A 20,795-nucleotide genomic window follows, 5' to 3' on the forward strand; every position below is an offset into this window, starting at 1 on the left:
GACGAGATAATAGTTATACCCACTATAGGCGAGATATAGGTGCCTGAAAAGAATCTTGGAAAATCCTATGGGACGTCCGCCTGAATCATATAGGTGCGCCAGAAACGCGAGGCAAGATGGGTCGGCTCACTCGACACGTTTGCGCATTTTTGTGTTTTTTGTTTTTGTGTGTGTGGTTTTGCTCTTGGTTTTTGTTTTGCTTTTGTTTGCTTTTAGATTTTGGGTTTTCTTTTATTTTCTTTCATTGTTTACATTTTCTTAATTTTTAAGTTTTTTTTGTAATATAAGGTGAACACTTATTAATAATATAGTGGAAATGGTTCTAGTATATGATTAATATTTTTTTATTTTTTATATACAGTATACTTTTTAAAAAAAATTATACGATTTATTTATAACACACACCAAACATTCATTGAATATAGATTAAGCTTCTTTATGTACACTGGACTTTTGCATAGCGTGTAACACATACAGATTTGTTTTTATAAAAATAATTTTCAGAGGTTTTAAAAAATATGTAGCTTTTTTAGGTGAAAGGCCGACTAAAAACCGAAGAAGAAAAAGAGAAACCCGTGTGACGGGCACAGTGGGCCGGCCCGTTTGAGTTGGCTTCCGGCGAAGGCTCCCATATTTCTTGATGGCCTGGTGGGCCTTCTCGAACGACCGGGGGCGCGCGTGTTCCAGCCTTCTCCGGAAGCGTCCCGCCGCGTGCCCTCCGCCGCCGCCGCATATTCTTTTCTTCTTCTTCTTCTTCTTCCCCAAGATGAACCAACCGATTTCTCATCTTATAACGAAAAGAAAAAAAGAAAAAAAAGAAGGAAACCGACCCCTCCTCCTTTTTCCACTCGATTCTTTCTTGCTGCACAAGAAGAGCGCCGCCTCGCTCGCCTTAATCCGCAACCACCCCCGGCCCACAGAGGCAGCCAAACCTCGCCCGCCCGCCGCCCGCAGCCTCCGCTCCCCTCGGTTCCGCAGATTCCCCCGAGCTCGCCGACGGGACTGCTCCGGCCGCCTCGCTCTCCCGCCGCCGTTGCCCCATGGTACGCCCTCCTCCCCACCCCGGCCCTTCGTTCTCGCGTCGTTCTAGTGAATATCCGGCGTCGCCGTCGTTCCTCCTGCCGTGCCCCGCGGCTCCGGCCTCTGTCGCTAGGTAGATAGATAAGAGAGATAGGGCTCCCGAGCCGGGTCCGCCGGCTGGGCGAGAGTTACGGCGGGACAGCGACAGTGTGTGCGAACCTTCCTGCCGGTCCATCTGCCCAATTCGGGATGGGGTTTACTGTTCCGCCGTCGACGACGGCGACCGGGCCAGTACTTGCGGGGCTGCTAGCGTGCCTAGTGGGTTGGTTGAATCGGGCCATCGCAGGGTCCCGGCGGCGAGCGTGGTCCGCTGGTCCGGAGAGGCGGCAGCAGTCACCCACTGCAGCTGCCGTAATCCCCTGCACCACGCTGGTCCACACGAACAGTGCTAGACAACGACAGTCTTCCTCGCTGGGTTCGTGTATCTGACATGGATTTAGGAACTTGTGGTTGGACTAAATCATTTGGTTGGGTCCAATTTGCAGTTATAACAAGATGAATTACTTCTTTATTATTGCTTGGGTCCAATTCGCAAGCCTACTCATGTCATGTTCAGAGTATGATTCTGAATTTTTAGCACTGTCATCGATCCATCTGGAACATTCTCTGGTACCACAGGCTACGCCGCTGGTAGCTGGGCTGTCGGTAGCTGCTGCTGCGATGGGGAGCAGATTCATGATTCAGGCATGGCAGGCCTTTCGAATCCGGGCTGCGATGCCACGTGTGCGTAAATTCTATCCTGGAGGATTTGAGAGGGAGATGAGCAGAAGAGAAGCCGCATTGATCCTTGGCGTAAGGTGATGTTTCTTCTCCGTCCTGTCCTTGTTAACCTGTATCTTGATAATAATGTCGCTGAAATCCTGTGCGACTGAAATGATGTACAGTTGGTTTTTGAGTTACATTGAGATGCTGAAAATATGAAACTGTCGTTGTTTCAGAGAACGTGCTGCACTGGACAAGATAAAGGAGGCCCACAAGAGGGTGATGGTAGCCAACCACCCTGATGGTGGCGGCAGCCATTACATTGCTTCCAAGATAAACGAGGCCAAGGACATGCTCATGGGGAAGGGGAAATCCGGCTCCATTTTTTAGACAGTGGATACATACGAGATGGAAGTTATTTTGCATTGTTCGCGATGAGGTAGTGATTCGCTTTCCATCGACATCATTAACAGTGTTGTGCTGATACCGTGCATCTGAACAAAGATACACCGTATGGAAACAGAGTAACTTGAGATGTGGCTGATGTAAGTTTACCCAGAGGCTCCAGATATTATGCTAACCGTCGTCTGTTGTGACCATTGGGCTGTCTTACTTGAAAGATTGTATATTTGGGGCTTGTTGCTTACTGATGTGTGTGTAAGATATCAGTTTGTTTCTCATTGTTTAATGTCACTGCTGATAAAAGCATAAGCTGTTTACGATCATATCGTTAGAAAATCCTTCATACATCTGCTTGATCTTATCTCTGTTGTAACAATTGTCCAGCCTTTCGTTTCTTCTATTCTAGGAAACTCCTATTAATTCATATAAAGGGCTATAAATCTCCCCCAAAACGTCCAAGTCAGCACACTGTGATGATTTATATTGTTGCAGTGTCAAAGTTACCAATAAATGCATAGCATGGAGAGGAGCAGTGGACATTCTTTGTCGAAAAGTCTGCACTGAATCTCTTTGATGCACAATCCACATCAAACATTTAAGCTCCAGTTGAAAGCTTCATTGGAGATTTGCAGTGTTCTGTAAAAAGAAGCATATATATTGTAAGCCTCGTTAGCTATTTGACCTCCCGTTCCAGTTCAGGCTATATCCTTTTTTTGCGGAGTTCAGGCTATATCTTAACAAAATGACCACTGTTTATCAAATATTCATCCACAGCGCGACTTGTAACAGTTAAATATATGCGCTGTTTCACTACAGTATGTCAAACTAACTTATACTTCAATTAATCTATCAGCCCCTGTCCATGCAAATTGGAAACACAGATATTTTGTGCAAATATGAACTCTTGTCATCAGCCTGGCAGAAATAACTTTTGTGGATGCAGCAAGTTTGAAAATTTCAGTGAACAATTCAATTACGTGGGCATCGAAAAAGGATTGTCGCATTCTATTTGAATAATTCATGCACTTCATATCATCTACTTGTTTACCTTTTTGGGCACGCTGAAGAATTTATTACCTCTTTGTCCGAAATCCTGCTTGCGCAAATTGACGACAGCAAGTTTATGACCAAAAATTCAACTCTTGTGTTCAGCCTGATGAAAATAATTGATGTGAAGGCTGGAAATTTGAAACATTAGGGAATAATTCAATTCATTGGGAACCAGGAAAGATTCTTGCCTTCCATTGGAAGGATTCATGCAACTCATACTGTCTACTTATTATTTTTGTGGGCACGCAGATGTATTTACTACGCGGTTCTAGAAAATGAAAAATAATGTTCAAAGGGAAGCCCTTGAACAGTATCCCAACTATTTTTGTTGATCAGTTAGTCGATGACTGCAGAAATGGTCCAGACCAAATCATAATTGACATTGTTGCAGTGTCAAAATCTAGTGCATAGTCATCAGCATGTAGTAGCAGACATTCTTCATACAATGCAGCTTGCATTAACTCTGTTCAACTCTTCATTAAGAGCATGCTCATCAAGAACCTAGAAAGACCGCAAACCATTGTGGTAAACTGGTAATGTTTGAAGTTCGTCGAACATTCAGCATGTCATTGATAATGTTTGAAGTTTGTTGAACTTTCTGACAGGCTGCAAGCTGCAAAACATTGTGGTAACAGTGTAATTTTGTAATAATATCTGACGAAGATGATGAACAACGCAGCTCGTCTGTTCAGGCAAATGCATCAAGGCAGTCCGAAATAACTAAGATAGCACATTAGCACTGTTACCTTAAGTGTTCACTTTTGGTGTAATTCTTTCTGTGATGAAAGAACCCTGAATCACTGCCTTGTTATTATCCTCGGACTAAATCAGCATGTGATTAAGATGCAGCCGGCTTAAGTAATTAACCATTAGTTCAAGTTGATGACCAGATCATGTGACTCGCGGGGTCGATTTTCTCGACCAGATCATAGATCTCTCCGAAGACACTTTTTGATGTTAAGGTTTCATCACAGGACTGAATCGCAGTATCCATCCCAGGCGGTGACATAGAAATCACTATATCAAATACTCCATCCGTCCCAAAATAAGTGTCTTAACTTTTGTACAAAGTTGAGACATTTATTTTGGGACGGAGGGAGTATAATCTTCTGCCAGGGGTCCAAATTTGACAAGACAAAGGTCTCGTAGAAGTAGAAAATATTCAACCCTATGCCATTTGTCCAGTCAAATGTAGAACTATTGGGTGGTCATCTGCACGTGCTCCTCCTGAGTCCTGAGTACTTGGCCATCATCTTGTCCGTCGGACCAGCAGAAGAACTTCCAAAAAAAATGGGGCCCCTCGTCTTGGGTCTCTTTGCTTCCAGCCTTAGTTCCTCCCACTCCACTTGGGGATCGATGGCGGCGAAGAAATCGCAAGAAACAAGGAACACAACATGCATGCATAACACGACTGACAGTGATGAAGATTTATGTAGCTTGTGCAGACCTGAACACAGTCACAATAGTTATCTCCCATTCCTCTTGGCTCATGGAAGGATACTGCCGGCCAACCGGAAAGGAACAATTCTGTCACTGGACATCGAATGCGAGGTTGGAAACTTGGAATGAATTGTGGATGCTTGACCCTTTCGACCATATCGAATTTGAGCCGGCTTCCCGGCTATTCCTTCTGTCCTGGACCAGGTACAATTGTTAGTTACATATGCTGTATCACACCATGCTTATGCTGCTACTATAAATTTGCAGCAGTTCCTCTTCTGACCTAACAGTCGGATTTTGGTTGGAAGCAAGAGAGAAAAACCATAAATGCACTGAACCACTCAGTGTCATATCAGTTGTAGTGAGTCAGGGGTCATCAGCTGTAGGCCTGTTGCCACATTTGACAGTATCAGCAGCATTACTATGCAGCATTTGTGAGTGTCTTGATGAATTCTTAGGTGCAAAAGTACATTTTCGTCTGTTGATGTTGAATTCATTGGCCCTGATCTTTTGCTTCATTTTCCCTACAAGTTGGCTGGACATAATTTCCTAATGTACCGTTTCAGGACAGAATACTGAAAACTGCTGTACCGAAAGAAGTGAGCAACTCAACTTCTACTGATGTATACGTATGGTTCAGAGGGGAGATAATGTGCCCATCTTTTTGACAAGATAGGCAACACAGAATTCCACAAGGCATCAGAATATTTTTTTAAAGATCTGAGGCCACATCAGAAATAGTAACCAGATACCAAATGCATTTGCGGTTTTGCTACTCGGAAGTCGTCTGAATAGTACGCTCTCCGTTCCTAATTACTTGTCGCAGATATGGAAGTATCTAGATGTATTTTAGTTCTAGATACATCCATTTCTGCAACGAGTAATTTGGAACGGAGAGAGTAATAGGCTGGGATATAATTTTCGTATAGCTTATATGCCATCAATCTGAATCTCTGAAGAAAGAAGAGATACATTTCAGAGCTCACCAAACATGGGTGGCCAGGCTAATATAATAACCAACGTGCTTAAAAAAACTTTTCTCCTTGGATGATCACGTGTTTTTTGTTTGCTTGGGTTTCGGTCTGAAATCTAGCATGCCAATTCCAGAAAATAGCTGACACTTGTCTCTGGTCCGTGCTACGTGGTAGAAACAAAAGATTTGCATCTTACCTGGTCTTGGTTACGAATATTTTCCCAAGTGCAATCGAACTCTAACACGTTAACTATGGATTAGCACGGACCGATTAAGCTAATCAGCTGTTTTTTAACAGCCAAGCTGGGCAATCTTGGAACGACTCCTGCGCTTGATAAACTGTCACGGCCGACAGATCCTGTCAATAACCCTACCAGTCACTTTGCCTCGGACCTTGGTTAACCTAAAAAGGGTGAAAAGTGTCGCTTATGTTAGGAAAAACGACGCGGCAATATTCTGCTTCTAGTTAGAGTTCACACTAGCTTGTTACTCCCTCCGTTCGGAATTACTTGTCATAAAAAATGGATGTATCTATAACTAAAATACATCTAGATACATTCATTTCTTGGACAAGTAATTCCGAACGGAGGGAGTACTACCCAGTCATCTCAAACATAAAAAATGAACATACCCACTGACTTTGCTTAATTGTGTCTGTACAAACATGCATCATCGTGTGACCAATTTGCGACACCCCAGTAAAAAAAACTCGCCATGGCTATACATGACCATTTTCTCCTGTGCCAGTTCCTGTTTTCTGCTTTGAGAAGTGGAGCATCGATCAGACGTCGCCTCTTGACTAGAGGACAAGAGCCGTTCGAAGGCACCGTTTTTCTTTCTCTCCCTCGGAAGGTCCAGAAGGATGACATGGGGCTTCTGCAAACGCATGGAAAAGTGAATGATGAAAGATCAGAGGGAGGCAGAATTATTCTTTGCTGCTGTTGGTGCAGTATAGGTGTTTTTACTGGTCGACGCGTGCGTGGTGATGTGTATGTCCATGGGAAACGCCGAAACGGTCGAGGTTCCAAAAGCTTCCAAAGTTTCGCTTGGTTAGCCGCACCTTCCGAGAAGAAACGAATCTTCATGCATGGCCATGAAAGTCAAACCGGGTTTTGTTTTGTTACTGACCAACTGCACCGTTGGACATGGGCGCTGTGTTTTAGTACTAGCATACTCTACCTCCCTCCAGATTTATTAATCTTTTTGTATTTTGTGCTAAACTTTAACCTTAGATTCGATTAGCAAAATATAAATTATATGCCATAAAAATTATGTTGTTAGATTAGTATTTGAAATAATTTTTCAATGATAAAATTGTTGTTACTCGATTCATATTACTTGTTGCTAGTTTAGTACACAGTTAATACAACTTTGCACTAAACCAACGACAAGTAATATAGATCGGAGGAAGTACATATATATTACTCCCGCCTATCCAAAATATAAGGCGCCGGTCGACTTTTCTATGATTTTCACGTATTGTTTGTCTACAAAACTAGTATACACATATATAAAATAAAATTGTTCTGCAAGGCAAATACGACGATGCCATTCATACATGTTCAATCAATGTACTTTGATATATATATATATATATATTAGTGGTCAAAATTGTGGCGTCAAAGACCGTGAAAAGTCAATCGCGCCTATATTTTGAAACGGAGGGAGTATATTTTGCTAGTTAAATCTCTGATGAATTTTGACCCAAAATGCAAGGGGGGCTAATAAACCCGAATGGAGGTAATACAACCTACGGGAAATCATGATTTAGACAAACCGATGTCTATAATGTTCTTTCCCGCCGGTTGGGCGGTTTGAGGTCCATGGCTGGAGGTGTTGGTATTTTTTAACGAAAGGTTGCGGGTGTTCATGGTGGCTGGTCCTAGTTCTTCTTGCTTCTGGTGTAGGTCCACATTGATATCTAGATCAGAAAGGTTTCAGTCACGTGCGCTCATGTTATCAGCCAGCATGACCTCAAAAGGGCGCGGCGCGAAGCTTCGCTTTATTATCGGTGTCATGGGACATGTCTAAATCAAGATTCTCAAGGCATTAATAGAGGTGGAGAAAGTCATGGCGGCTGCGATTGGAGGTCCTGAAGCTTCTTTGGTGGAAGGGTATTTTGGATGCGATGAAGACTGTGTGTGCCAGGTGTTTGGTGACTTGCATCAGCGGCCTCAGCAAGTGGGGGTGATGGTACTGGAGGACTACATTTTTGGTGGCGGTCCTCGAGTACCGAGTCTCGATTCCCAGGGTGAAACCCCAAGGTCTGTCCTTTATTGGTTGTACCTGGCAATTGCCTTGTTGAAGGCATTGTTTTTGGGTGAACTCAGACTTTCTACAGGGTGAAAACCCAAGATCTTCGATTGGGCAACGCCAACGTTGTGCATTGTTTCCTTCTTGGAGGCAGTGCTTTTGGAGAACCTCTCTTGTAATCTGGGCGTTGTCTTCGGTGGTGGTTAGAGTGCTGCTGATGCTAGTGATTGATCATCGGGGCAGGGTCTTTTTTCTTCTTTTCTTTTTATTTTATTTTTGGCTGTGTGTATCCTTGGTGCCTTTGGGACATCTTCTTGGTACAGAGGCCGGGTGTAATTGGTATCTTGGTGGCATTAATATATTCCCTTTGTCGAAAAAAGCTGAGGTGTGTTTGTTTGTCTCGCCATTTGACCAGTTATGTGGAGGAAAGCAATCGCCATAGCGCCAAACGTGCTAGAAAGAATTTCTAATTAGAAGTGTAGTTCGTTGTTAGTACAGTCAGATTAGGCAAAGATGCCTTTGCCTTGTTGCTGACATGTGTACTCAGTAATTAGTTTGAGTGTGTTGAGTAGATCTCTAGGTTTGTAAGTGGTTCATCGGTGGAGTAGTGAACTCTGTACTGTAATGCAGAGGAGTGTCTGCTGTTGTCAACAAGTATAAATCAACGTGTCTAAGCGAGGCTTATTTGTGTGACATGCATCTCCATTACCAATAACTGCTCCTTTGGTCCAGGTCCCGTAACTAAATGGCTCACCAGGTCCACTCCCGTCCGCCACCGCATTAACTGACGGCGCTTTCTGAGCAGTGGGCCATCTAACTGTTTGGGCAAATAGTCCCGTGAGCATACACCTGACGCTATACTCATTGCAACACTGATCGCGAGAGAAACAAGTGGCACAAATTCCGAGCTCACAGGCGCTCGAGCTCACATGCGTATTTTCGAAACTTAATGCGTTGTACATTGTTGGTACATAGTTGTGATAGTCAAGACGACCGTGTAATCGTACAAAGGTCAATTTTGCACCCACATACAGTAGAATGTATGTACGGAAATTTGAATGATTTGAAAATTGCTCGCCACACCTGCCACGGTTGTACGATGAAAGATGGATCAGTCTATTCCGGTGATTGTAATAATGTACGGGACGATAGCGAAAACCTTGTAGTACTAAGCACGGACCTAATTAGTTAGGTGTGGAAAAAACACAGCCGGCTCAATCAGGATTAGTTGAAAGTTCTTCTTAGCCGCAACATCAGACGTGGCCACCGGGCCTGCCTTTTCTAAGTTGTCGTGTGACCCGCTCGAGCTGAGGAAGCGGCGGTTTGCCAGGTGACACATCTGATAAGCAATCCAAACAATTCAAAAGAAAAAAAACTAAGCGAGGTCTCTTTTTGTTTTCTCCCAGAATGCGTCGCGTCGCCCCTTTCTTTTCTTGACGTTTCCAACTTTCTTCTTCCCTCGATGCACTTTGTGCTCGCTTGTGCACATTCAGGATCAACTTCATGATCGGTCACGCATCGTCAAGTTACCCCAAGAGCAAGCACACTTCACATGGAGGTTGTTTCGAGATGAGTTTCCGAAAAAGAGGGTGCACATTGTCGATATATGAATGGTCTACCAATCCTATTAACGAGGATGTCACATAAAACTCCCCCTCCCCTCTAAAAGATCTAACGTCCTCATCGACACAAAAGGAACCTTCCCTCTTGGTACACGTATATTTGTCCAGTGTCGGCACATGTGCCATGCTATATGCCTTGACAGACCACACGCACCATACGCCACATGTCAAAGCCCATGACGCACACATGCCTGTGTAATCATGAGAGTCGACTCTGATGTGCTTTTGTAACACCTCGACCATAGCCAACGGTTCCCGAACGTTACACTTAGCTACCACTTGGAATATACACTAGACCCACAGACCAACACCGGTCTTTCCTCCACAATTTTTCCTCACTCGTGTGCACCTACGTTCAACTTTCTGGTTGGTCACCCATCCTCATGCTTAACCTGGATGTTCTTTGGAGACGAGCTTTCAAAAAAGAAGGTGCACATTATCAATATGAATAGTATATCAATCTTAATGACCAGGATGCCACCCCCCCCCCCCTTCCCAAGAACCCGACGTCCTCGTCGGCGCAACATGAACCTTCCCTCTTGGTACACTTTTGTCGTCCAGTGTCAACACATGTGCCATGCCATGTGCCTTGACGGGCCACGCTTGCCATGCGCCACATGCCCACACCCCTAACCCACACACACCCGTGTAACCATGAGAGTCGACTCTGATACAATTTTTTAATGCCCTGGCCATAGCCAGCGGTTCCGGCTATTACAACTGGCTACCACCTGTGATCTACACTGCCCCCACAGATCAACGCTGGTTTTTTGTGAACACTTTGTCCTCATTTTGCGCACCCGAGATCAACTTCCTGGTCAGTCACCCACCCTCAAATTACCCCAAGGCCAAGCACGCTTAACCAGAGGTTCTTTGGAGACGAGCTTTCAGAAAAAGTGCACTTTATTGATATGAGTAGTCTATTAAGCCTATTAACCCAGATGTCACACTCCAAGAGAAAAACTTACTGCCTGGACTAAGCGGAATGAGTTTATTTATCAACACCTTGTTTGTTGTTGGTTCTAAGCTATGTTTCGAGGGTGATAACTCCAAATATGGCCTCTATTGGCTGCTGGGATCTCATCTTAAAGTTTTTTAGTAGTGTATTCTCTACTGGTTTGTGTGTGTTGATCCCTATCGATATGATTATTATAATATTTTGCTTGTTATTTTTTTCTATTTTGGAAACAAACTCCTTCATCCCTAATGCATGGTATCTTTTGCAATAAAATTATGCTTGTGCACACCCAAGGATGTCGTGGTTTCAGTCACCAAGGCCTGCTTACTTTTCCTTGAGCTAGGATACTAAGTTCATACTCAACCATTCAGATAGATTTCCATACGAAGTAGATGATCTTTAGACTTTTACAAACAGGTTGGCTCCTTTCAGCAAGTATATAGATACATGTTACTGGCGAGCGAAAACATGTCTACAATGCAGGCCCATCAGTTATACACAAAATTTCCTCAAAATGCATAATTGAGCGTTGGCATTTCGAAAGACCGAGGAGGCGAATCAGAAGGAGAAATAAAAACCGCTTACTACATGATTCACACTAGGCATGAATTTTGCGCTAGGAGTGACGTGGTCGTGCTCCTGCTCCTGTTTAGCTTTGGTGGCACCAGATGGCAGTCCGTCGTTATCGACCCAAAAGAGGAGCGAGAGGGCCACATCGTTGTGTGCCTGTGTGTGTTGGGGGGGGGGGGGGGGTACCTGGAAGTCCCTCTAGTTCCTCCTACCATCCTGTTTTTCCACATTTAGGCGAATACTAACAAGCTCCCGTGTCACAAAGAAGGCAGAAGCACTGACCGACTAGTTCAACACTCACAGACATGTGAAAACCGAAGAAATGAGTTTTTCTTTTAAATATTTGAGGGATCCTGACGACTTTTGCAAAATGCTCAACCCTTGTTCGACGTCAAGTCCCCCTCTTACATCTTAATATATAGTACAACGGTTTATATGAGGCATTTACATGTTATAAGACAAGACATTATATACTTAGCGCAACTCTAGTAGAGTGGTCAAAAGCACAACCTCCATAATCGTTGTGAAGTGCACTCCAGAAAAAAAATGGAGGCTTGAGAGGTAACACACAAGCTCAGAGTCTCGATATTTGCCGCCTCCATAATCATGGGGCCCACTCATCAATGGGACATCCTCTTTCCCCAAGTTTCCCGCCATCCCACGTGAGGTGGGTGACCACTTGATGTTTTCTTCGCGCCACATGCAACCTACATGTAACTGCTATATGAAGTGTGCTACAAAAGGCAAACTCGATACGCTAATATGGCGACTAAGAGACCAGATATGGAGGGTTCTTCAAAACCCTCACAAAATGGCGGCTCTGCTCAGATGTTTTTTTTTGTTGTTGCCAAAATCGCCATAATAGCTGTTGTTATGATGATGGAGTCGATATGACGAATCTGTAGAGTTGCTCTTAGCTAGAACCGATGTTAACCGCCTTCTGAAAGAACCTCTAACATAGTATTCCAGAAAAGAACCTCTAACATAAATGTGTAAGTGTTACCGCAGCATTGCTCACATTGGCTCCCCGGTCAACAAAGGCTACATACATATCCTCCACGATCCATTCCATGCTGGTTCTTTTTAGTGTGTGGCAAAACGACTTACTGAACCCACCATACTTTGGTTCAAAAAACACAATGTTTTACTTTTTCTTACACTAACCTACTTTATTTTTGTTGCTATATTCCACCAGTGTCCCCCCAAAGGTTTAATTCTTCTTTTTTTCTTGCCCGATCCATCTCCGTACGTACGATTGTTTCCAGTTGACATGCACAAACTCGACACAACATCCTTTTAACCAAGTCAGAGAGACTGAGGGAGTACAGTTGGTCCGTGCCTTAGCCCGGTGGTACTTAGAACTTTGCAGCATCGCGTGCGTCATCACAAAGAAATTACTAAGAAAGAAGTCGTGCAACCAAGATCTCTCTTTGTGTCTCTAGACTGATCTTGATCTCTACCCTTGACAACAACAAAGCCGAATACGTTCGCAAATATTCCTTTCTCTTTATGCAGGGACCAGTCAAGGGCTATGTACTAGTAGTATGTATGAGCTTATGCCCTTTGATTAGTTTTTCTTCTAACCTACTTCCTCACGCATTTATATTACGGGACGGAGGGAGTATATGCTATGCACACGCGCATGCGGCCGGCTACTGTTTTTGCATGCGACTAACCTATGCATGCTTTGCCATGAGTACTGTGCATGCTTTCCCATGAGTACAGGGAAATTGACACTCATCTTAACTCCTTGTATGCTTTCTTAGGGCATCTTCAAATGGCAACCCGTAATTCCCTTCGGCACCCGTCCGCGGACATTGATGCCGGAGGCCGCCATCTAACACTGCCCGGATATATTTTAAATAATTTTTCAACTAATCGAACGAAATTCATGCAAATACAACGGATTTTTATATAAACCAGACGAGATTCATGTAAACACGATGGAGTTTCATTACATTTCGAACATTTAGAATAATAAAATAAAGAAAACATACCCTAAACCTATCCTATGGTGGTGGCCATCGTCCACTTCCTCTCTATTCCGCATTGGTGACCACCTGCTCCATCTGCCGTCTCCATGAGCGGCCGCGGTAAGACCCGTGAAGTGAAGGTGCGGTCTTCGGCGAGAAATAGTAGAACATGGGAGATGGATCAACCCACTTGGGACACAATGCCCTGCCGCCTCCCATGCCCTACTCATCCACGGAGGAGTCCGCGATCTGTCTATCGCCCGCGGCAGTAGACATGACGTGAGGTCGATGATGGACGTGGACGGTCTGTCACTGTCCACCTGCCACGTGCAACCCCGATAGATCGACAGCGGTGCAAAGGAGGCGCAACTGGCAGCCGTGTTTGCGCCCAACTGTGGCGAAACTTCGTTGCGAGCGACGCGCGTGGCCTCTTAGATCGTGCGCTGCTCCGCAGTGAAGTTTTGGTTCGCCGCCGCCATGGCGTCCACAGCCTCCTCGCTTGCAGGCTCGCCGTAGATTTGGCCCTCCGTCAGTGGGTGCTGCTCGAGGAGGAACAAGTTGTACCTCTCCTCCTCCTAAGCCTACCGGAATGCCGACAGAAGAGTCGCTGCAAGCTGCAACTCCTCCGCCATGACAGTGTCATAGTGCGCCTGCGCCTGCTCCATGGTCAGGCCGGCTTGCACTGGCGCGGATTCTGACGTCGTGTCATCATCGGAACCCGTGTAGTCGTTGTCGGAAACCTCGGGCGAGTTAGCCGGCATGCCTTGTTAGATCCGCCTGTCACGGAGGGTCTCCCATAGAGCATTTCTACTCGTGGTCATGGCGGATGTGAAGCAAAGGGAGGAGGATGTGTTGTGGTGTGTAGATAGCCATGTGTGGCCGTCTTTAAATAGCGCATTCCGGTGAGGCCAAGCGTCTGGGTGCTTCAATGCGCGGCGCCGGAGTTGGTTCCTCGGCCGGCAAGCCTGTTTAATGGCGGCATACGGACGGATGGGCATTGAACGGGCATGGTAGATATCCGTCGCATCCCGTACAGCAAACACCGCTACGACATTGAACAGGCATGGACACCAAGGACGCAACGAGCGCGGCGGCTCCCTCGGCCGGCGTGACGCTTCAATGCCGGCGTCAGTGAGAGGTCGCGTCCGCTCTAGGCCAGTGTCATTGCGGATGGGCCACTCTACAGCGGCTTGAATGCGAGCACTTGGCACCGGGTGGGAATGCACGCGGACGGGGGAGGGAGGAGGGTGTTTTGTGAACCAGGGCGGTCAGGAGTGGGCGTGTCAGCAGTCCAGACACCCGTAACCCCCCCTCCCCCAAGTTTGTATCTGGTTAACGGGAAAAAGCACGCCCGAACAGCCCGGCGCACCGATACAGCAATTTAAATTAAAGCATGCATATAGTTCATCCAACTTTTTTGTTCCCAACCTCTTCATTGGCACGGACAGCGGCAGAGGGGTCGACGGGTTTTGCAGTCGGCGTGGTAGCGGAGGAGCCTTCCAGTTCCATTTCATCTGGAATTGGGGGCTGCGGTGGCCGCGGCGGTGAAATTGGACGGTGGTGGCGAGAAGTGGTGACGGCTCGTGCAGGAGGATAGAGGCCAAAATTATCTGAGAAGTGGCACCGGAAGAATAAAAATGTGCGAGTTGGGCTGCCTAACTCCTTAATTTTTTTAAATGCTACGTTCCGAGCTTTCTCAACCAATCAACCCCCTGATTTTCACGGGGTGGGCCTGGGCCTTCTTAATTTCCAACCAAAACAGGCCAGGTCATCCCGTTAGTAAGTTAAGTAACAATGTTTATGTTGTCTCAAAAAAAAAGTAACAATGTTTATGTATGTGTAGCAAAGCCTTAAATTTGTTACTCTCTAACCATTTAAGAGTTCGGCTAGGTGCGGCTAGCTCTCAAATTTGCTCCTCTAAAGATTCAAGGGATTGACTAGAAATGTTATTAGAGAATCTCCAACAGGCATACAAAAACGCTCCGAGCACTAAAATTCAAATTTTTTGGGCGCCGGATAGCTTCAGCAGAAACTGTAAAATAGTGCACGCGCTAAAAAGCGCTATGAGAAACTGCAAAATTGGGGTGCCCGATTGCGCGCGCTTCACAATTTGCACTAAGTGTTTTTTTAGACGCGCGTTTTTGAGCATCTGGTAAACCAATGTTAGGTTTAGCAGGCTAAAAATGCTAGAGTGACGCACTAAAACTATTTTAGATCTTAAACTACACATGCAAGCACAATACGTAAATGAGAAGCTGCTGTGAAGAAGATTCGTCAAGATAGACTGTGGCGAGAGAAGTCAGACCAAGCGACTTAGACTGGAATTATGTCACCTCCTTAACTTCTTGCAGAGCCCTCGCCTCGGTAGCTTTCACCTTAATTTTCTTAACTCCAAGGCCACCAAGAGCTTCCTACCCTATATATACAACGCATATGCGCAACACAAGGAAGAAGATCCATACAAGTGTAGAACTAGACAGAGTAGAAACAGCAGCAAGCAAGACGTATAAACGAGAACAAAGGCAAGATCACAGGAGAAGCTTTGCTAGATAGCTAGCTGAGATTGATTTATGATGGTGGCCAAGGCGGAGATGAGCGCCATAGAGATGGAGAAGGCGACGAGCGACGGGGAGGTGGTGCTCGGCGCCGGAGACGAGGAGGATGACGACGACGTGGTGCTGCCGGGGTACCGGTTCCACCCCACCGACGAGGAGCTCGTCACCTTCTACCTCCGCCGCAAGGTGGCCAAGAAGTCGCTCCGCATCGAGGTCATCCGGGAGATGGATATCTACAAGCACGACCCATGGGATCTCCCCAGTAAGTTCGTTGTCTGATCAAGTGCAATTTCTTTTCTGGAACAAGACTTCTAATCTGACAGTGCCATCGTCCACTTGCAAATTACGCAGAGGCGAGCACGGTTGGTGGGGAGAAAGAGTGGTACTTCTTCTGCCTGAGGGGCAGGAAGTACCGGAACAGCATCCGGCCCAACCGGGTCACCGGCTCCGGCTTCTGGAAGGCCACCGGCATCGACCGGCCGATCTACTCCGCCGCGGCCGGCGGCTCCGGCGTGTCCATCGGGCTGAAGAAGTCGCTCGTTTACTACCGTGGCAGCGCCGGCAAGGGCACCAAGACCGACTGGATGATGCACGAGTTCCGGCTTCCGCCGGCCGCCGCCCCGGCCACCAACGCCTCCCCGAGCATGCAGGAAGCCGTAAGTGGTCCACGCGCGTGCGCATTCCATTTCCACAGAAAGTCACGGTGCGGCTACCCCTACCGGCGACCGGTCCGGGGCGCGTGTGATGTGGTGCGGTGCAAAGTGTATCATTGACCCTCTGACGTGTGCGCATATGACCTGAAAATGCAGGAAGTGTGGACCATCTGCAGGATCTTCAGGAGGACCATCACCTACCGCAAGCAGCAGACGTGGAGGCCGGCGCCGGCGCCATCCACCGCCATCACTGCTGCCGACTCGAGCTCCAACACGGGGAGCTTCGAGTCGTCGGAGGGCGGTGACGAGTACATGAACTGCCTGCAGGCTCCGGCAGCCGCCGCTCCTTGCATCCCCCAGCAGCAGCACCAGTATGTCAGTCAGACGGGCACGGTGAACAGCGGCAACTTCTTCTACAGGGACACCATGCACAACCAGCAGTTTCAGGGACAATGGAACGCTCCGCCTGCCGGGCCGATGCCGGAGCAGAAACCACAAAATCCATTGTCGACGGCCGACTCCTTCCACCAGAATGAACATAGCCTCGCCGTCGCCACCAACGATTTCCACAAGGTCGAGGCCCTCGACGGGTATTTGGAGGAGATCGCGAGGATGATGGAGGTGACTGATCCGGCAGGGTTTTACGACTACAGATCATACGGTTCATCAGCAGGAAACAGAGGGCCGAGCTTCGAACGCACCCTCCACTCCTCGGCTCCATAGGCTCCCGCGAGTTCGCCGACGGTCCGGTCCGGCCCCCTCTCTCGCCGCCATCGCCCGGCGGCTTCGGCAACACCATGGTTCGCCCTCCTTCCCACACCGGCCGTTCTCGCGTCGTTCTAGAGAAGTTCAGTATCGATGATCTTCAGGGAAGCTGAAAGGTGGCGGAACAGCGACAGTGTGGAAGCTTCCTGCCGATCCGTCTGCCCAATTCGGGATGGGGTTTACTGTTCCGACGTCGACCGGGTAGTACTCGGCTGCTACCTTCTGGTGCCTATTGGGTACATCGGAAGGTCTTGAAGTGGAGGCCCGGCGGCGAGTGTGGTCTCGGGTGGTCCGGGGAAACAGCAGCAGTCACTTACTGTAGCAGCCGTGCCCCCCTGCGCCGCGCTGGTCCAGAGGAACAGTATACAAGACAACGATAGCAGTCTTGCGGTGCCTGGCTGGGCTCATGTATCTGTCATGAATTGAGGAACTTGTGGTTGAACTAAATCATTTGATTGGGTCCATCTTGTCCTTGTGAACATGTATCTTGATAATGTCACCGAAATCCTAATCCTGTGTGCAATTGAAATGATGTTTGATAGTTTTTTGAGTTAGGCAAAGTATAATAAGGGGCTCCCCAGAACCTATATTTGAGTAGAAAAGGTAGGTTTTTTTAGGGAGTTAAGGGCATTTCTAACCGATCCTATGTTAGAGGAGTAAAAATTCGGTTTTACCCATCTAACCGGCACCTAGCCGATCCCCTAAGCCGAATAGAGAAGGATAATTTATCCTCTGCCACTTATCCCCCCCCCCCCTCTATCGGTCCGTCCCTCGTAGGTGACGGTTCACGTTAGGTCCGGCGATCGCGGGGCGCTCCTGTCCTGGGTCTCGTGATCTAGGGTTTCTTCGTTCGGGCATCAGATCTCCCTTCCCCGCGAGCGTCCCTCTGTCTTCGATCCCGATCCCCATCCACCGGAGGCCTTCTGCGTGCTCCCTAGGGCGCGCGGTCGTAATACACAATCAACCCTAGGAAGGAGTGAGGGGGTAGAAGGAAGAGATGGAGGGCGTGGCAGGGCTGATGCGTGGGTTGAAGCTGTCCGATGAGGAGAAGAAAGGAGTGACGATCCGGTTCTCGACGAAGGAGAAGGGCAAGGAGGCGGCGATCCAGGACGTGGGGAAGATCATGTCTGAAAAATTGGCTCACCCAGATGCGATCTCTCTCACCTTGGGGAAGGTGTGGTGCCCGATTAAGGGGATCACCTGCACAGAGATAGGGGTAAACAAGTTCCTCTTCACGTTTCATCAGGAATCGGGAAAGCGGAAGGCTGTGGAGGACGGGCCGTGGATGTTTGATAAGGATTTGGTGGTACTAGAGGCGTACGTGCCTAGTAAGCAGCCGGAAGATTACGTCTTCAATGACATCCCGATCTGGGTTAGAGTTTTTAACCTCCCATTGGGCATGATGAATGAGGACTCGGCGGAGGACATTGGCAATATTATTGGTAGATTTGTTGAGGCAGATACAGGAGCGGATGGGAGTGCGATTGGCAGATTTCTGAGGATCAAAGTACGTATGCAGATTGACAAACCAATCATGAGGGGCTTTACCCTGGAGGATGAAGATAACCAGAAGGAGGGGAGTGGGAAAACAGGAGAGAGGACGGATGGGAAAGAAGAGGAGGAAGACGGTGACTGGTGTAGGTTTGAATATGAATTCTTACCGGACTTCTGTTACACTTGTGGTATCATCAGGCACGGGGAGAAGGACTGCATGATAAAACTCAAGAAGGGAGAGAAGCAACAGTTTGGTCGGTGGCTCAAAGCTGATCTTGGACATAGGACGGGGAGGATGGAGGAGGGTGCATGGAGATCGGGGGGGGGGGGGGGGGGGGTGGCACAGGAGGATCCCGCAGCTACGGGTATAGACGCTCAGGGGGCCGATCGGGCAGTGGCAGCGACAGTCTCACGTGGAGGAAATCTGATTCCAGATCCGGTGAAGGGGGGAAAGGAAGAACAGAGGGGGGGGGGGGAAGAAGTGACGAGCCCTCACAAATCGGCACCGCCATCACAGAAGTCAGGGAACCCTAGGAAACTTGCTCTCGAGGAGGAGGGGTCAAAAAAGATAAGTGTTGATCAAGGAAAAAACGCTGCCTCGAGCTTACCTCAAGAGCTGGGTGGGAAGGACATAGTCATGGTTGTGGAAGGGCAGGGGGACGGCAGTCAGATTGAGCAGAAGGACAAACAGACGGCCCAGAAGCAGAAGATGGTGGAGTCACATAAGAATAACTCCGGGAAGCGCTATAAAAGGAAAGGGCGTGACCGGCCGGAGGTGGTGGGTAGTAAGGAGAGGGAGGCGGTTCTTGGCCTGAAGAGGGGGAGAATGGAGGAGGGGGAGGAGCAGACGGGTAAGAAGAGTCGGGCGGTGGAAGGGGTGCAGGAGTCGGGAGAGGAGACCAGCACACAGGAGGGTTCGCCAAACACTGAAATATCGGTCGGGCTTTTGGAACAGCCCCGCCGAACACAATGAAAATCATCGGATGGAACTGCCGGGGTCTCGGGAATGGCCCGGCAGTTCGCAGCCTCCTCGAGCTGGGGAGGGTGGAGGAGCCCGATGTATTGTTTTTGGCGGAGGCAAAGATGTCGGATAAGGAGTTGGAGAGGTTTCGTTGGATGTTGGGATTGTCACATATGGCAGTGTGGAGTGCAGAAGGAAGAAGCAGAGGTGTGGCTTTGTTCTGGAGGTGAGAGGTGGATGTGACGTTACGATCGTTTGGCAGAAGGCATGTGGATGTGGACGTTAAGGAGGAGGATGGTAGGATCTGACGTCTTACTGGGGTATATGGTGAATCAGCCGCGGATCGGAAATTGCAGACTTGAAAAACCCTACGTATTCTTGGTCAGCAACACCAAGGGGGTCGACCATGGCTCTGTTTGGGCGATTTTAACAAAATCTTACCGTGGGACGAGAAGGTTGGGGGGCCAGATAGACCACAACGGCTGTTGGATAACTTCAGAGAGGCCCTGGAATGATGCGAGCTCAGTGACATTGGCTACGAGGGAGATAAATTTACCTGGAGAAATCATAGCAAGGAGATCAGTACATACATATGTGAACATCTTGATAGAGCCACTGCGAATGCCATTTGGTGTGAATGGTTTCCAAATTTCAGTGTCCTCAATGGGGCTCCTCGCCACTCGGACCACGGGCCTGTTATCGTATGCACTCAGGGAGGAACTAAAAGAGAGCGAGGTGGTGATGGCGGTTTCCATTTTGAGGCGTGGTGGCTACAGGAGGAGGGGTGTAGTGAGGAGGTGCAAGGGGCATGGGAGGAAGGATGCTTGGAAGGAAGAGGCGATGTGGCCATGACGCTAAAGATGGTGGCGGGGTGCATGACGAAGTGGGGTTAAGGAGGTGGCCGGTGACTTGGAGGAGAAGCTGAAACAAGCACGCCGTGATTTGGAGAGCTGTATGCGTGCTCCGGTGAGTGAAGAGAAGATTCAAGAGGAGGCGGAGCTACGGTGTAGAGTGGAGAAGATAGAGGAGAGGAGAAATACTAAGGCTAAACAGCGGTCGCACGTCACCTGGTTGAGGAAGGGCAATAGAAGTACAAAATATTTCATGGCTGTTGCAGCTGTCATAGAAGACATAAAATACCACTTGAAACTTTGGTTTTCCAAGTTTACTATCTCTGTTTGTAGGCGTAGCGCAAATTCTGTTGCTCATGCGCTCGCCATTGTTGGCCGTGGATGTGATCCTAACCACTTCTTAGAGTGGGAGTCTGATGTACCCGCCCATGTGGGCGCTTGTGTCTTGGGTGATTTGCCCAAGAGCAGTTAAGTTATAAAGCTTTGGCTTTAC

General features: G+C 47.8%; 2 protein-coding genes across 2 annotated transcripts; both read left to right on the plus strand.

Annotated features, from left to right (window-relative positions):
• The first annotated feature begins 775 nt into the window (after nt 1-775).
• Nucleotides 776-2,507, plus strand: LOC109753025 (mitochondrial import inner membrane translocase subunit TIM14-3). Its single transcript, XM_020311956.3, has 3 exons — nt 776-1,043; nt 1,699-1,877; nt 2,019-2,507. Exons 1-3 carry the CDS (start codon nt 1,041-1,043, stop codon nt 2,170-2,172), a joined length of 336 nt encoding a protein of 111 aa, XP_020167545.1. The 5' UTR covers nt 776-1,040; the 3' UTR covers nt 2,173-2,507.
• A 12,955-nt stretch (nt 2,508-15,462) lies between these two features.
• LOC109753018 (transcription factor JUNGBRUNNEN 1) lies at nt 15,463-17,460 on the plus strand. Its single transcript, XM_020311949.4, has 3 exons — nt 15,463-15,840; nt 15,930-16,234; nt 16,388-17,460. Exons 1-3 carry the CDS (start codon nt 15,594-15,596, stop codon nt 16,952-16,954), a joined length of 1,119 nt encoding a protein of 372 aa, XP_020167538.1. The 5' UTR covers nt 15,463-15,593; the 3' UTR covers nt 16,955-17,460.
• The last annotated feature ends 3,335 nt before the right edge of the window (nt 17,461-20,795 follow it).

Source organism: Aegilops tauschii, chromosome 5 (genome assembly GCF_002575655.3).
Source record: "Aegilops tauschii subsp. strangulata cultivar AL8/78 chromosome 5, Aet v6.0, whole genome shotgun sequence".
NCBI classification, from domain to species: Eukaryota; Viridiplantae; Streptophyta; class Magnoliopsida; order Poales; family Poaceae; genus Aegilops; species Aegilops tauschii.